This window comes from Plodia interpunctella, chromosome 29 (genome assembly GCF_027563975.2).
Source record: "Plodia interpunctella isolate USDA-ARS_2022_Savannah chromosome 29, ilPloInte3.2, whole genome shotgun sequence".
Taxonomy (NCBI): domain Eukaryota; kingdom Metazoa; phylum Arthropoda; class Insecta; order Lepidoptera; family Pyralidae; genus Plodia; species Plodia interpunctella.
In genome coordinates this window covers 1365834-1384812 of record NC_071322.1, presented here as the reverse complement: position 1 = coordinate 1384812, position 18979 = coordinate 1365834, and the positions used below count along the sequence as shown (strand labels likewise).

At 36.2% G+C, this 18979-nt stretch overlaps 1 protein-coding gene across 1 annotated transcript in view; it reads left to right on the top strand.

Annotated features, from left to right (window-relative positions):
- The first annotated feature begins 45 nt into the window (after positions 1–45).
- LOC128681938 (zinc finger protein 724-like) overlaps positions 46–18979 on the top strand; it is a 23070-nt gene continuing 4136 nt past the window's right edge. The window contains exons 1-15 of the mRNA XM_053766275.1: positions 46–416; positions 663–837; positions 969–1007; positions 1294–1386; positions 1797–1931; positions 2360–2524; positions 3017–3243; positions 5969–6185; positions 6565–6695; positions 7025–7099; positions 8444–8582; positions 9214–9323; positions 14702–14849; positions 15910–16041; positions 18383–18583. Of these exons, the coding sequence (XP_053622250.1) occupies positions 343–416; positions 663–837; positions 969–1007; positions 1294–1386; positions 1797–1931; positions 2360–2524; positions 3017–3243; positions 5969–6185; positions 6565–6695; positions 7025–7099; positions 8444–8582; positions 9214–9323; positions 14702–14849; positions 15910–16041; positions 18383–18583 (2061 nt within the window). The 5' untranslated portion in view covers positions 46–342. The remainder of the gene's footprint in view (positions 417–662; positions 838–968; positions 1008–1293; positions 1387–1796; positions 1932–2359; positions 2525–3016; positions 3244–5968; positions 6186–6564; positions 6696–7024; positions 7100–8443; positions 8583–9213; positions 9324–14701; positions 14850–15909; positions 16042–18382; positions 18584–18979) is intronic.

Below are 18979 nucleotides of genomic sequence, written 5' to 3'. Positions count from 1 at the left end.
TGCCAAATTGTCGATAAACTATCGACAGTGGTAGTGAGCAGTTTTTTGGTCGGCAGTAGTGAACGTTCAATAAAAAAAATAAAAATAAATATGGCGAAAACTCGGCTTTCGATGTTGATTTTGACAACTTGTTTGTTTTTGTGAAACTAATGCAAAATAAACACAAGTATCTATCATATTTAATTGACAAAAAAGCCTTTAGTTTCATAATGTAAAAATCATAATTTAAAATTAAATAATCTAATAGCAATAAACTGTGTACAAAAATACAGAAATGCTGTGCAATTTATGATGTTAAAATCATTATTTTTGTAATTATCTTGAGTGGATAATACTCTGAAAATGCGTTGCTGTGTTCCTAGTTGTACCAACAACTCGAAAGAGGCTGTAAAATGCAACGGAATCACGTTCCATTTGTAAGTATTCCAATTTGAAACTGGTTAAATGCTTGTGTTATTATTGTGTGTATTTTACGAGTTTGAACAGCTCCCTCAAGCCAGAACCTTTCCAAGTATAGTCCAAATTTAAAAGAATAGCTTATTCAGAATATGAGTAGTTGGTTGCTATAAAAAGGGCATATTTATTGAAGTTACAGTGTCATTATCATTGTGAGATTTATTCTCATAGTTCTATGTATGTAACTCATTAAAATATAATTTCAGATTCCCAAAAGAGCCGGATACTCGGACAGCTTGGCTGTCAGCTCTCGGACTAACAGACTGGGAGCCAACGGACCGTAGTGCAATATGTTCTGATCATTTTCATAACGATGATTTCTTTCTGACTAAATGTGGGAAACAACAGGTCAAGACTGCGGCTGTTCCATTTATTTCTCAGGTACATAAGTGCACAAAGGGTTGTGTAGAAACTGGTTCTCACATATCAAGTGTCTCATTGAGACAAAAATGCTGACTTAACTAACTTTTAAGTATCAAAATGTTCTTAATCACCAACTTTTGTTTTTCTAGTTAAGTGAAGAAGATTTGTTAGAACCTGCTGCAATGAAGGTGAGAATAATACTTTTACTCATAATAAAGCAAAGTCAATATATATAATATAGTAGCAAACAAACATTAATATGTTAGAGAGAAGTAGAAGGGATTACACATCACAGAGAATTATGAAATAACCAACCCAACCATGTACACACATTGACTGTCACTTACAATCACAAAGGAACACAACCACACTGCACAGTCACTTTTCCAACGAGCACTGTGAAATACAAGCTGTTTTACCAACAGTATGGCAGCTAAAATTGCAATACAGTTAACTCTCCGTTGTACATTTCAGGTGTGCAGAATATGTCTGTCATTGGATTCCAAGCTATATGACTTGAGAGACTATAAGCTGGACAATATGCTGGAACAAGTCACAGGCCAAATGGTATGTATTACTTTACCACATAAATAAAGTCACATATTTTGTGTGACATAATTGGTCATCATCCCCAGCCTACCCTTATCCCACTTCGTGTGGAGTCGGTATAGCATGTCAAGTCTCCTCCACTTATCCCTGTCCGATGTTAGCTGATCTGTTACTTCATTTTTAGCCATATCCTAAATACTCTATCCACCTCTTCTTCGACCTGCCCCTACTTCTTTTCCCATTTAAAATCCTTAATCCTTCTTACAATGCTCTCGCTATTTTAACATAATTTGTAAGACCACATCAGTTTTTGCTATTATACAAAATCCAAATCCCAACTAATAAATGCAAAAGCAAGTTTGTCTGTTACCTCTTCATGCATTAATAAGGTACAGTAAATAAATAATTCCATGGTCCCCTCTCCGCAGATACCCGAGCGAGACAAGTTGCCACAGAAACTGTGCTGGGAGTGCGCGCACCGGACGGCCGTGTGCGCGCGGTTCAAAGCCAAGGTGCTGAGGAGTCAACAGCTCATGATGACCATACTGGACAGCTCACCATATGTATGTATATCGTAATATTTCAAAGAGATTTTACATTTCCGATCAAAGTTGCCCATGTATCAAATTAGACCAAATAAATAACAACAGAAAGAAGTGCTTAATTTTGCATTTCACTCCGTATGTGTGTATAAGTATCTGTCATTTTTATTTCATTGGTCTTCTGTTGTCTGTATGTCTGTAAACAAATTGTGTATTGATTTCTGTTAACTTGTCTCTGTCTAGATATGTGTGAAAGAAAGAATTGGTGAGATATAGTGTACTGTAAACGGATAAGCATGATCTGATGGTGCAGCCAGGATCGGCTCCCAACGAGGGAACTCCTCGACAATTTACGGATCTTACTGAAGACAATAAAAGCATGTGTTCAAAATGTCATTTTTGCGTATAAATTATTTTACTATTTATTAATTTTAAAACATATTTTCCAGATAACAATAGGCGATATCAAGTCCATAAACCGCACAGAGAACCAGCTATATTCGACCCTAATACAAACGGTATACGATCCAGATTCGTCTGACTTGGTGATCGATTACGAGCTGGAAGTGAAACCTGAGGAAAAGAGAGAAGAGATCAAACTTGAAACAGATGAGGTATGGTGTCCGTAAAGTGCAGTCTGTCAAGAATTCAATTTAATGAAAACTTATATATACATGAGTCAGATTGGTATTCAAACTCATGTGGCATGAGTAGGATGAGTTCGAACCTGGGACCTTTCGACCCACAGGCGGGCTTTTTAACCATTACACCACCACCGCATCACATAAAATTTGCGTTTCGACCGCTGCGGCCGCGCGTCATTGTTATTCAAAATTCAAATAACTTATTCAGAAATTAGACCTGGAATTATTTTGTTTGTTTGTTTGTTTGTTTGTTTGTTTGTTTGTTTGTTTGTTTGTTTGTTTGTTTGTTAACTCTTCACGCTCTATCTACTCGATCATTCTTCTTGAAATTTTACATGCATGTAATTTGAAGTATGGATACGGAAGGATATAGGATATCTTTCATCTCGGAAAAATAATTGCTCCCGCGGGATATTAACGCGGGCGAAGCCGCGGTCTAAAGCTAGTTTTATACATTTCTAGATGCTCATAGACGAGACAGTGGTCAAGAACGAACAGCTAGATTCAAACGAGATATTCTTCCAAGACTTTATGGACGGCTTCGATGACAGCGACGATGATAAAACACTGAGCGAAGTCGCCAAGCCTAAAGTGAAGAAAGTGAAGAAGAAACGCGAGAAGTACAAGGTTAAAGTGGAGAAAAAGAAGAAATGCGAGGAAAACGACAGCCCTAGCTCTACTATGGATAAGTGAGTATACTTTTCATCTAGTTAATAGATATTTTTTATTATGTTTGGGTTCCCGAAGATTGCGGGGTGATTTAGACAAGTTTCAGCGTGGTTGGAAGCGGTGGTGGTGTATAATGGTTTAGACGCCCGCCTGTGGATCGAATGGTCCCAGGTTCGTATCCTACTCGTGCCATATGAGTTTGTATACCAATCTGATTTATATATAGTAGTTTCACCACATGCTTCCGGTGTCGTAAAAGTAGTAAGTAGTCGTAAAAGTCATGTCAGATGCCTTTAGGCGACTTGAATAAAATCTGACAAAAGTGTTAGCAATACACACTCGATATGATGATGATCGTGATTGATAGATAGATAGATAAAATCTTTATTTGTAGCCACAACACAAAATACACAACACATACAGGTTCTTCATATTAATAACACACAAAATACAATTAAGAGTGTGCTACAGCAATACAAAAAGGACAAAACTCAGCGGTACTATTACCCGGGGGGCAATACACTGATTTTCAGTTGTGACCTTAAGTTACCTAGATGCGAGAGCGAGATACAAAGACGATGATAGTGGGAAGTGATTGCTATTCAATAATTGACCACACAGATCACAATTGTAGTTATATAAATAAATTAATATATAAAGTTAAAATTTGAACAACGGATAGAAAAAATATATAAGAACTACGTTAAACTAGAGAGACACCCACCTTTTTGGCTACATGCTGAATATATATATATATATATATTTTGTGTGACAATAATTTTATTGGAAATACAATTAAAGGTAAAAACGGAAACTTTATAGGATCTGTCTTGATTGTCTGTCTGTAAGTTTGTTTTGTAGCGACCCTTTTTGCAGTTAGATTTTTATGGATAACTAGCTGCGCCCTGGAGCTTCGATCCCATGCGAATTTCCGGAAAAAAGTGCCCTATGTGTTATTCCATGTTATATTCTATCCGTGTACCAAACTTCATAACAATCGGTTCAGTAGATCAAACATATCTAGGAACCACCACATAAAAATTTGCTATCAAATAAAATAAAAAAACGCATTGGTTCACCTGTTGATGAGCTACGGTGCCACATACACATACATACAGACAGACAGACACACTTAACGGTCAAACTTGTAACACTCGATCCAATGTTCCCTAAGGACGATATCCGCCATGCAAAATTGTTACAGTTTTAGTCTTTCAGCGATAGATGGCGCTTTTCGATATTGAATCGCGATATGGTTTCGTTTTCATTTCAGTACTCATCGGTGCCTTACATACAATCGATTTAATCTCAAAAAAAACTGCTAGACGGATTTTGATGTGGTTTTGTAATATTCTGTGAATCGCAAGATTCGTCAGATTATTGTAATGAATGAAATAAAATAATCTATACTAATATTATAATTAGGTAAGCGTTTGTGAGTTTGTATGTTTGAGGCGGGTAACCTCCGAAACTACCGAACCGATTTCAAAAATTCTTTCACCATTAGTAAGGTACATTATTCAAGATTGCTTTATGCTATATTTTATCTCAAAATTCTCACGAGAGCGAAGCCCCGAGCAACAACTAGTGTATGTATATAGGTATAATGTAATGTAATTCGCTATGTATGTAATTCTTCTAATGTAATCTGACTAATTTTATTCTTTTTTAATCTAATTTTTCTATATACTTAATTAAAATACTTAGGCACGGATAAATTTATACAGATGTTATAGAAAAGTCATACATTTTTGAGTGTTTGAGCCCACCAATAAGCGTCACAGCAAAATAATATAAATTCGACAAAAATACACGTAAGGTCCAACAGAAATGTGAACTTCAGAATCGTGACAACCGTGTTATAATCAAAAAGGTTAAAAGAATTACACATTTCGATGCACTATGTAATTTCACGAGCGACACACGACGGCGCGTTCTAAAACCTAGATATCTTGTGTCATAAATATTCAATTTTAAATTTAATATTGGCGATTTGAGCTATTCCCAAAGTAAGTTCGAGACTCGTGTTATGGGATACTAACTCAACGATACTATATTCTATAACATATACATAAAAACATCCAGGTTATTTCGAAAAATATCATTTCCCGTGTTGAGCTTACCGGGAATCGAACCCGGAGTGTCATAAAATTTTAAATTTAATATTGGCGAGTAAACATTGGCATTAAAAAATAATTTTACGTAAGGACAATGCACACTTACCATTGCAGTTGTAGTCAGTTAGGATAATAGGTTCCTATAGGAACCTGTTTAGCATAACTAGCTGCGCCGCGGGGCATCGCTCCCGTGGGAATTTCGGGATAAAAAGTACCCTATGTATTATTTCAGGTTATATTCTACCCGTGTACCAAATTTCAGAACAATCAACCTCGGTGGCGCAGTGGTAAGGTTCTTGCCACTGAAACGAGGTCCCGGGTTCGATCCCCGGTCAGGGCATGATGGAAATGATCTTTTCCTTATTGACTCGGGTCTTGGATGTTTATCTATATATGTATTTATTATAAAATGTAGTATCATTGAGTTAGTATCCCGTAACACAAGTCTCGAACTTAATTTGGGGCTAGCTCGATCTGTGTGATTTGTCCTAATATATTTATTTAATCGGTCCAGTAGATTTAGTATGAAATAGTAACGAACACACATACACACATCCTCACAAACTTCACAGTTATAATATTAGTAGTATATCTTGTCTGATCATATGTTAATTAAACTTTTTGCCAGGTACAAAACATCTGATGTCAGACGTAGAAAAACGCAAGAGGCATTAGACGAGAATCTATTCAACATAACGACGCTAAGTTACGAGCAGCAGATAGCGGAGATCGCTTCCCGCCAGCAATCTGATGCGTACAAAAATGCCGTTTACAAATGTACCGTGTGCTATAGAGGTTTCCACATCAAGGAGCGATTGGACGCGCACGCTGTGAGACATACTGATGTGAGTACACTTCATCCTCTCTTTCTCTCTCTCATTTCTGGTTGTTCGGGTCTGTGGCGCCGCGACACCCGGGTCAGACAAAAGAAAATATTTCCCGGTTTCGATCCCCGGTCGGGTCACGATCGAAAATGATCTTTTACTAATTGGCCCGGGTCTTGTATGTATTTGTTATAAAATATAGTATCGTTGAGTTAGTATCCCATAACACAAGTCTCGAACTTACTTTGGGGCCAGCTCAATCTGTGTGATTTGTCCTAATATATTTATTTATTTTGTTATATTTAATATAATTCTTTCTTCATTTAAGGATTTGAACAACACTTAAAGTTAATCTACATCTAACTACTTATTTATATAAGGATACATGTAATATTTTCAGCAAAGCGGCGTTTTCGAATGTTTTATCTGTAAAACTCGCCTGAAAACAGGGCGCGCTCTCCGCAAACACATCACCGCGCAACACACTGAACAGTTCAGCTGCAAAGGCTGTCCTTTTGTCACGAGAAACAGGTCAGATACAGTCGTATTCCTCACTCCGGCTGAGGGCAGTGGTCGTTACGTGGAATGAAACACACAACGATTTTCTTGGCATTATTAATTGTTCACACATAAGTTAATAATAATCAACCAGTGTGCAGGTTTCCTCACGATGTTTTCCTTCACCGGAAGCAAGTGGCGGTCGATGAAAACTACTACACATGAATCAGATTGCTATACAATTCATATGGCACGAGTAGGATACGAACCTGGGACCTTTAGAACCACAGGCGCGCGTCTTAACCATTACACCACCACCGCTTCCTCATCGCTCTTGTAATTGTATAGGATATATTTTGCAGGGGCGTGGCAAGGGAACACGAGAAATGGCATTCCGGAACTAAATATCAATGCCCACATTGTCCTAGCGAATTTGAGTGAGTATTTTATTAAGTTTACCACATTACATAACTGCACACTAGCGCCACCACCACACCACCCAATTTCTTTTGTTTATTGGCGAAAATTAAAAAAAGAAACCTCATTCCAAATTGTTCCACGCTATACAAAGCAATTTATTGCAAAATATTACAGTTTTCCATTACACAATGTAGTCACAGTCTACTATGAAGGTTGACTGGAAGAGATCGCTTTAGCGATAAGTCCGCCTTTGTGTCTTTATATTTTATTTTTGTATTGTTCTTTTTTCTTTATTAATTTCGCTTTTGGTGCAATAAAGAGTATTGTATTGTATTGGTTTTAGTTCGAGAAATCGTTTAAGAAATATGCAATGGTGGCGCTAGTGTGCACTTATGTATCACGTAATACAAATTATGACAATAAAATAATGTACACTCGACAGCACATCAAACTATACTACTATATACCAAATACATAATGTACAGTAGGCAGCACATCAACCTATCTAAATTCATTGCAAACTGGCCGCTATTACCGCGTCATAGAGGTTCATGCAGGGTGACTTGATGTGCTGTTGACTGCACATTCGTTGTTATATATTTTGAAGACATACCTTTATCAATAGATGACAAATTATTCGAAATTTTTTGGTGACTATTCGAAGGCCCTTATATGATTGAGAAACTTACTGTGATAATGACAATGCTTTCGAAGATATGACAAAAATAAAATCGCACATTTTTGGACTCGTCCAAACGCTCCGTACTGAATGTTACTCTAACGTGACGTCACGATGGAGTTATATCTTAGCGAAAAAATGTTTGTTCGATAGCCACATTACATATTGCATTACATTACATTATGGTGATGACTTCTTTCTTTTCTTTATTCAAAAATAGTTCTAAAAAAGTTGTTTAAAAATTTAAGTTTTTTACGATGGTCGAGTTTAATTTTTTTTTTTAAATGGACTTTCCCACCCTCTTGAAATGTTCGTATAAGCGAGTTTTCCGTTTTTTCATTGTTTGAGCACAGATAAAACACGATAAACTAAACGAAATTTTCATATAATTTCTTAGCAATTAATATTTAATACCAGCCCCTCGGCCCGGCTTCGTTCGGGTAAAATTATAATAAAAAGCACATGTCACTCCTGAAGGTTTCGCCTATCTCTGTGCCAAATTTCATCAAAATCGGCCCAGTGATTTTTGAGTTTATTAATTACAAACAAAAATACAAATCTCTTTATAACATTAATATGGACAATTGAATTTGTTTAACTAACATACTTCAGTAATACTAACATAACATGGACTGTAAATTGTATGAAATAAATATTATCATTCATTCATTCATTCATTCAGCAAACTGACGACGTATATGGGCCATATAAGAATAAAACACGTGTCGGACTTCGTGTGCGAACTGTGCGGGTACACGTTCGTGAGCAAAAAGGGAATAGACGTACACAAGAAGAAGAAACACCGGCTGGCCGAGAAGACTGTGAGTTTGTTTATTGTTTGATTTTTATTTGCATAGATTTTGCCCGCGTCTTCGCCCGCGTAAATTTTCCAGCCCATTAAATTTTCCATACTTCAAACTACATGTATGCAAAACCCATCCGATCCCATCCCATACCACTAATATGATAAAGGCGAAAGTTTGTATGTTCGTTACTTCTTCACGCACAACCAACACTATTTGAATGAGTTTCTTTCGGCATTTCTTCTCAGCAGTGGTCGTTCCGAAATGCTAGTAGTTTGTAGCTTTGGTAAACATCATTTAATTTAGAATATATGATGGCCTAATTTCTGAATAAATGATTTGATTTGATTTTGATTTTGACAAGGGTGAATTTCACGAGCGTTTGAACGCGGCGTGTAACGTTTCATTAGTGTCGCACATTTTTTTTAATAAAGGACCTTTTTTTTTTAATTAAACATGAAATTAACATTCATTACTTTACTTATTTATAAGATAGGATAATCAAATTGATTACTGTCTGTGTATGGTACAATTTAATAAACACTAATGACAGCCCGCGGCGGAGTTGAAAACGCTCGTGAAATTCACCCACAAAAGGCTGGGCCGATTTTCATTAAATCTGATATTGAGATACATTTGTTTATTGTAGATGCCGATAGATGGCCCATATTGTTCTGTGTGCGACGTGCGCTTCGTGTCTGAAGACGCGCACGATCGTCACCTCAAGTTGTCCTCGAAACACAGCACCGATAATGATCCGTAAGTTTGAAGTTTGAATATATATTTTTTAATAATAATTTCAGACTCAATTTTGTAAAATTGTTAAATGAATAAATAAATTTAAATTTCTCACGCTCATAAAGTTTGACATTGTATCAAACAATACTAACTCAACGATAAATTTATAACATTATATATTATATAAGACCCGGGTAAATCTGAAAAATATCAATTTTCATGTTGACCTGACCGCGAGTCGAACCCGGGACCTCCCAGTGTAGTAAAGACATTTATATGATACTAGACGTTGCCCGGGGCTTCGCTCCCGTGGGAATCGATAGACGCAGTCAAGCGGTGTAGACGTGTCGACACTTGTGATAATTAATATTTCGAAATTGAAATTATTGTTAAAAGTCAAAGTGAAATTTATCAATTACTAATTACATTTGCTTTTCGCACGCCTTGATAATTTGCACTTGTTACACTTCACAACTAAGATCAAGCCTGGAATCAACATCAGCCGTTCGGGTGAGCAAGATAACCATACATTTGCCTGCTCCTACGTCGCCGCAGCGAGCAGCGCCTGCGCATGCGCACTCGAGAAAAGGATCACGCATCGACTGACTGATAAACGGTTAGCATGAGTGTGCATCATTCACCGCGGGGCTTAGGCACGGGCGGAAGCGGAGGAGGATCGCAACCTGACTTACGCTCGTTGTCACATACTGATATGGACCCATCCCGGGAAGATTTATTCATAACTCAAAGAAAAAGAAAACAACCCGATGAAGACTCAAATTATAGACAAGATTTAAATTTATTCCGGGCTGAGTTTATGTCTTTTTTAAATGAATTTTCGAAGTCGCAGAAGGAAAATACCTCTCAAATTAGGCAGGATTTGCAGGAAATAAAAGAGGAAATTAAGAACCTCCGAGTAACAACAAATATTTTGTCACAAAATTACATTAATTTAAGCGAAGAAGTGTCTACATTAAAAACTGAAAGTAGTGAGACAAATAAAAAAATCGAAATTCTTGAAAAACAATTACTGGTGATGAAAAATAGTGATTCCTATAATAGTCAAATTGACAACAATGAACAGACATATTCTCAATCTACAAAATCGCCAGTCGCTTATGACCAAGACCTGCTCCTTGAACTCCAAGACAGATGCGAACGTTTAAAAAATGTTATTCTTGAGGGTATCCCGGAAATAAATAATAAAGATCGCCAAGCCAGGCAAAAGCATGACTTGGATAGTACAATGAATAAATTAATAACTATTTACAAGGATTGTCCGAATCCCATAAAACTCATACGTTTGGGAAAATACAAGCCGGAAGAACAAACGAACGGGCGGCTTATAAAAGTATGTTTTACCACTTCCGACCCTGTTCGCATACTACTACGTAATAGATCCAAGTTGAGCGATAATGTACGCCTATTTTCGGACCAGACACCCAGTCAAAAATTGTATCTTAAACGTCTTAAGAACGAGTTGTCGGATCGTGAAAAAGCTGGCGAGTCAAATTTGACTATTAAATATATTAAAGGGATTCCGAAGATTATCAAGTCTCAGTCAAAAAATTAAGTAAACAAAACATCGTCTTACCTGATAAAAATCACAAAATTACATATAATTATGATAACGTATTTTTGAATGACAAATCTCTCAAATTTTTCTATGCAAATCTTAAAAGTATTCGAAAGGCTGGCAGGTTTGAAGAACTACAAACAATACTTAAACTATTGAATGAAACAGTACATATAATAGTTTTAACAGAAACTTGGATCCAAAATGAAATTGAGGCAAATTCATTCTGTCTAGATAATTATACCCATAACTTTAATATAAGAATGGGAAAAGAGGGAGGTGGTGTTATCGATATATGTACATAACAGCTTAAAACACGAAGTAACAACTGAATTATATGAGCACGGAATTAATTATCTATGGATATATATCAATAAGTTTGCCCTTAATATTGGTGCAATCTATAAACCAAACAAAAAATATATAAATCAGTTTTTGGATACTTTTGCACTACATTTGGAAAGCAGAAAAAGAGGAATAGTAATAGGCGACTTTAACATAGACTTGCTAGCCAATAAAAAAGATGCAATAGATTATAAGAGAGTACTAAAGGAAGCAGGCTACAAAATTCTCAATTGCATCGATATTAACTACTCTACTCGTGAAGTAAACACTGATAGTATAAAAACGACATCTATAATTGATCATGTTTCCTCTAGTTTAACTGAAAATCCATACAGGTTAACAATTATTGATACACCTTTGTCTGATCATAAGCAGATAGTAATAGAAATATTCAAAAAACAACACAACATCAAAGAAAAAGTGAATTATCATGGAATCGACTATAAAGGACTCCAGGATTCAATTAAAGATGCAGACTATTGTAACAAAGAGCATTCGTATGATCATTTAGAAAACCATATTAAACAAAGTATCAACAAGAATAAGATAGATAAAATTAAAATATTAAACTTGCCCAGAGAAGATTGGATCACAAAAGAAGTTATTAAAGAAACAAAGAGAAGGAATTTACTATGGGAGCAACTAAAATCTGACGTAAAGAAGAAGGAAGAGTTTAATAGGCTGAGGAATGAAGTAACAAAATTAATACAAATAACGAAAAATGAATACTACTATAATAAGTTTAAAAAGTGTATAACTGATTCAAAAAAGACTTGGAATTTGTTAAATATGCTTGCCTTAAACAAAGTCAAAGATGCTCCTATTCCGCCTACTCTTACATTAAATTCTATCAGCGTAAAGGATGGCACTGAAATCTGCGAATTATTCAATGAATTTTTCTCTTCTGTGGGTACTCAACTTGCAAATAAAATTCCTTCTAGGTTTCATAACAATAATATCAATATTTTGACATATATAAACACAAAACCTAAATTTGAACTGTTTGAATTTGAACCATGCACCGTGAACGAAGTATGTGATATTATGAAAAACTTAAAAAATGACGCTAGTGCTGGTATTGACGGGATTAGCCTGAAGTCTATAAAATCAATCATTAACTTTATCGCACAAGATCTAACAGACTGTATAAATAAATGTCTAGCAACTGGCACATTTCCTGACTCCCTCAAAATAGCGCGTGTTACTCCAGTCTACAAATCGGGTAAAAGAACCGACCCCAGCAATTATAGGCCGATTTCAGTGTTACCTATTCTATCAAAAATATTTGAAACGGTACTATACCGTAGACTTAACAATCATCTATTAAAATTAAATTTTATAACTTTAAAGCAATATGGTTTCCGAAGTAAATCCTCAACACTATCTGCGGCAATTGACCTGGTATCTCAAATAAAAACAAACATTGACCATAAAAAGTTTGGATTGGGTATTTTTATAGATTTTAAAAAAGCCTTCGATACCATAAGCCACTCATTACTCTTAGACAAATTAGAAAACCTTGGTATTAAAGGAATGACTTATGAAATCTTTCGATCATATCTAACAGACAGATATCAAATTGTTAAAATAGGAGACTACCAGAGTAAACCACAAAGTATTACTTATGGAATCCCACAAGGATCTATTTTGGGACCCCTTTTGTTCTTAATATATATTAATAATATCACTACAATCGGACTTACAGGCGATATAACTTTATATGCAGACGATACATGTCTATTTTATTTCGGACTTGATTTTTTGGAGCTAATTCATACAGCACAAACAGACCTCGACAAATTTCACGATTGGTGCCAGTGTAATTTATTAACAATAAATACAAAAAAGACTAGCTACATGATATTTGCTGCAAAAAATAAAAAAATACCGCACTACCCGTGTCTTACTATTAATAGTGAAGAATTACATCGCTCTAACGAAGAAAAGTATCTAGGACTACATCTTGATGATAAACTCACCTGGAAACCTCATATCGAACACCTTAGAGGCAAGCTAGTTTCTTTGCGCGGCGTTTTGCGAAGAGTTGGTTCTTGTATCCCATTTGAGATTAAGTACACGTTATATAATTCTTTAGTAAGGTCCCACCTCGAATATCTGATTGAAATTTGGGGTAGTGCAAATAAAACAAATATGAACTTGATCCAGAGGTCCCAAAATAAGGTAATAAAAACACTATTTAATTTTGACTATTTAATGAATACTGTAACTCTTTATAAAAAAACAAAAATTTTCAATTTAAAACAACTATATAAATATAAAATGTGCATTCTTGTAAAAAAAATTCTTGAAAAGAAAATTCAAACACAAATCACTTTTACGATAAATAAATATAAACACCATTTAAGAAACACAAATAAAATAAAATTACCCACACCTAGAACTAAATATGGAAAGAGTGATATATTATACGAAGGAGCTAAAATGTTTAATGACTTACCTAAAGACTTAAAAAACATAAAATCTTTGACTTTGTTTAAAGGAAGACTAAAAAATCATATCTACACCAAAGTTTTGTAAATAGCATAACTCTTCGAAAACTACACTGTTTATTTGCGTCATATATTTTTTACAAATTATTTATAAATTAGGTTTAGACTCATTATAAGTGAATTATTGTATTCTTTATGAGTCAATAAATATCTATAAACCGAAATGCTTACCTCTTTATAATAATAGTGTAGATGACACGACATGATACTTGTTGTTCGCCGCGAACTTGACACTTACACCTTAACACTCGCACTTAAAACTAATCAAAATCCTAACCGAGCTCATCAGACAATCTGTCTGTCTGTTATTATCTGTCGTGACTGTTTTAGAAACAATAGGATGATGGACAGTTGATGACAATGATCAAGATTCCATGGAATTAATACCAACTAATTCCATGGAATGTACTCACGAAGCACTTACTAAATCCATGGAACATTAATAACTCCGCGAACACAAGAAAAATTTGATGAGTTTTTTTTACAAAATTGTGAATAGGTATTTCATAAACGACTTAACCGATTTTGTTGCCCCCGCGAACTTAAAAATTCCATTGACAGGTCCTATACATCTTTTAAATTTCATCTAAATCAGACCAAATGGTTCGAAAGTTATCGCGTTGCAAACATACATACTTACATACAAATAATTTATTTTTGCTCCAAGTTATATGATATGTTACGATGATATGACATGATAAATAAATAAATATATCAGGACAAATCACACAGATTGAGCTGGCCCCAAAGTAAGTTCTAGACTTGTGTTATGGGATACTAACTCAACGATACTATATTTTATAACAAATACATGTATAGATAAACATCCAAGACCTGTACCAATCAGAAAAAGATCATTTTCCATCATGACCCGACCGGGGATCGAACCCGGGACCTATCGGTTCAGAGGCGAGCACTTTACCACTGCGACACCGAGGTCGTCGATATATATGTTTATGTATTTTCAGCAACAAAATAAGGAACGATTCACAAAGTATGCACACGGAGAAGAACGGGCGAGTGATGAGGAAGATTGAGAGGCGGCCCGTGATCCACCCTCGCGACGACAGCGGCCAGGAGACGAGGCAGCAGCCGGGGCCCGTGGCTTGCGAACAGGTAATGTGACCTGCCCGCGACTTGGCCCGCGTGTCTACTCTTATTTATTTGTTTATTTATTTATGCATACACTAACAGGTAAAACATAATAGATTATACCCCTAAACCTTCCTCAGGAATCACTCTGTCTATTGGTGAAAACCGCAGTGAGTTTATATATATATATATGTATATATATATATTATGTAAGGATTTATTTAGGCATACACGACAGGTTATAATTTTAGATTATAATTTTAAACATCAGTAAACTTAAATATTATGAGTCAGACTGGAGCCCAAACAACGTTGCTTAGTAGTGATGTGTTGCCATTATTGTCACTATAAAAAGTATTTTTGCCCCAAAAATACTTTTTTTCTATGTATGTATGTTTGTAACGCGATAACTTTCGAACCGTTGGTCTGATTTTGATGAAATTTAAAAGGTATAGTAGGATCTGTCAATAGAATTTTTATGTTCGTGGGGCATCAATATCGGTTAAGTCGTTTTTCGGTTAATCTCCGAAACTACCGAACCGATTTCAAAAATTCTCTCACTATTAAGAAGATACATTATCCAAGATTGCTATAGGCTATATTTTATCTCAAAATTCCCACGGGAGCGAAGGCCCGGACAATATCTAGTATCATATAAATGTCTTTACTACACTGGAGGTCCCGGGTTCGACTCGCGGTCAGGTCAACATGAAAATTGATATTTTTCAGGTTTACCTGGGTCTTATATGTTTATCTAATATGCAATGTTATAAATTAATCGTTAAATAAATAAATATATATATAAGGACGAATCACACAGATTGAGCTAGCCCCAAAGTAAGTTCGAGACTTGTGTTATGGGATACTAACTCAACGATACTATATTTTATAAAAAATACATATATAAATAAACATCCAAGACCCGAGCCAATCAGAAAAAGATCATTTTCCATCATGACCCGACCGGGGATCGAACCCGGGACCTCACGGTTCAGTGGCAAGAACCTTACCACTGCGCCACCGAGGTCGTCAAAGGTCGTTGAGTTAGTATCTCTGACACATTGTGTTGTAATGATGTGTCCAGTGCGGCGTCCAGCTGCGGGACCTGCGGCTGTACGCGCAGCACTTCAGACGAGCGCATCCGGACAAGAACAGGACTAAATACCCCGCTATGAAGACGCCCTGCATGTGTGAGCAGTGCGGAAGATTATTCCAGGTGACTTTCCATAGATTTTTCCGTACATAAATAATATTGTAATAATCTCTTGTGTTGTGACCGTGGAATTATGTAGTAATATGTATATTGGAGTATGGATTATTTATCCATATGTACAGTTACTTATAATATTATAAATGCGAAAGTCTGTCTGTTCCGCTTTGACGGCTAAACAGCTAGATCGATTTTGATGGAATTCGGTATGCATGTAGTTGAAGACAGTTTTAAATCAAATTATTTATTCAGAAATTAGACCTTCACAGGCACTTTTTCTCGTTAATTTTTATATTTATAGTTATTTCTCACAAGCTACAAACTACTGGCATTTCGGAACGACCACTGTTGAGAAGAAATGCCGAAAGAAACTCATTTGAACAGTGTCCCATCATGCCAGATCGGCTTACCATTATTGTTGCTTACAATGTTTTTTTTTTCTAATAATATATAAAAGTACATAATGTACATAGTCAAAAGGTATATCAAAACAGGTTATGATTGTGATCCGAGTGCTGATTAATGGACATCCCATTATAGAAAGTTTGTTTGAAAATTATCTGTTCCGCTTTCGCTGAGTGAGAAAAACACGCGGACGATGCCACGGAATGAGTGGATCAAAAATATGTGTTTGCCCGCGGCTTCGCCCGCGTAACAGTTCCCACGGGAACAGTTATTCTTCCGGGGTGAAAGGTATTTCAGTTTCCGTGGTATGGAGAAGGACATGGGTAACCCCATACTTCAAATTACATGTATGCAATTTTTTTACGTATCCATCCATTTATATATACAAATTTCAAGAAGGTCGGTCGAGTAGATAGAGTGTGAAGTGGTAACAAACAAATATACTTTCACATTTATAATATTAGTTAGGGATTGTGATTTCAAGTTTTTGTGTACTGTGTGTTTATATGAAATGTAACTAGTAGCTTTTCATTCATAGTCGTATTCCTCATGGCCGAGTGTCGTGGTCATTACGTGGAATGAAACACACACAACAACTTGGCATTATTAATGGAGTGGTTTGCCATTGCCTTCTCAATTTCACACACAAGTTAATAATCAACCGCAGTGTGCAGGTTTCCTCACGATGTTTCCCTTCACCGGAAGCAAGTGGCGGTCGATGAAAACAACTATACACGAGTCGGATCGGTATAAAAAATCATGTGGCACGAGTAGGATTCGAACCTGGGACCTTTCGATCCACAGGCGGGCGTCTTAACCATTACACCACCACCGCTTCTAGTAGCTTTTAAATCTACGCAATTTCCCGATTCAAAATCTGTCAACATTTTCGTTAACATTATATCTATCATACATTATGTAATAGTAATGTGATGGCATATCTGGCATATTACTATCACATTACTATTACACAACGACTCAAATGCAGGACAGCAGTTCAGTTTAGGAACCTAAAATGAATCGCGTTATTTGGTACCACCAACTTATCTTGACAAAGTCTCATTTGAATCGTAAGGTGTGAATGAAATTCATAAAAAAAAAAGTAAAAATTATCTCTGAATCGTAAACCCCAGTGACAGCAGCCAAATGTAAGAAAGAGATAAGGCTATAAGATCTCTATATATTCTATCTCGTTTCAAGAGTTGCGTTCCGATATCAAATTCTTACCGTTGTGAGCAAACAATATGTGTTTTTTTGTTACTTAAAATTTAAATGTATATTATTATCTTTGTGTTAGTTACATGACTAAAGTAAATACAAAACACAAAACAATAAGATATTTCTATTACAATAAATGCAATATAATCTAGACTAACAAATTTGTCGATCATAATAATAAACACTAAACACAAACTTCGGAACATAAAAACCGTACCACGACGGAGTTCCTGTGGCAAAACTCTTCTTTGAACAGATACGCCCAATATAATATTTGTACATATTGCTTTGCATGTTAGTTATAAGTGAATATTAAGTGTTATGCTCGTCGATTAACATGTATATTAGACATAGTTTCTCAGTAAGTGAATATTGTATATAACCCAAAACTAGGAACTATCAATAACGGATAGACCACGTAATTGTTTTCAGCGACAGTAGCGCCACGTCTGTGGGACTACTTTCGTGGTAATCAATCAGGAATAGTAACTTTTTTTGAATCGCGAATTTTGTCAGATACGCGATCCAGTTTACGTTCTGAATGCACATTATGGTACCGAATTGTATGCAAAATGAGTGAATGAAATCGAAACGGCGTATTTTTTTGATAACTACCTATAATGGATCGTTATATCAACTTGACGGTACGAAATAGCGATGCAGATCAGTTTAGGCCCTGAACTGGATCGCATTAAGTGATGATGGTAAGCCCCCTGGTCGACAGAGTATGGCGCTCCTGAAGGACCACATGTGGGTGCACACGGGCGAGAAGCGCTTCAAGTGCGAGCGCTGCGACAAGAGCTTCACGCAGAAGACCAACCTGGTCTTCCACATGAGGGTGCACAGCGCGACGCGGCCCACGTACGAGTGTCCGCTGTGCGGGAAACACTTCGCGTTCTTCAACAACAGGAGGCGCCATATGTTTGTGAGTACACTGCAAAATCGCTGCGCGCACGTCACTTTCGTGGACAAACGCGGGTGTAGTCGCGGGCAAAAGCTAGTGCGTCCTCACATGATGTAAAACACAAAGTCGTCTACCGCGTATGTAAGTCTGTTCCTTTGATGAGGTTTTCACCAATAGATAGAATGATTCCTGTTGCTATATTCCAAGACACTTCTGTGGAAGTAATTTTCAGTTATACATAGATTCAGTTATGTATAGAATGCGGTTGATCTAACTTAAAATCTAGTATGGGTTTCATCGCGATACGTTGCTTAGAATCGCACGATTTGAACGCGGGCGAAGCCGCGGGCAAAAGCTAATAGCATCCTTACATATTATAAAACAAAGTCCTCTACTCGGTCTGTCTGTCTGTCAATT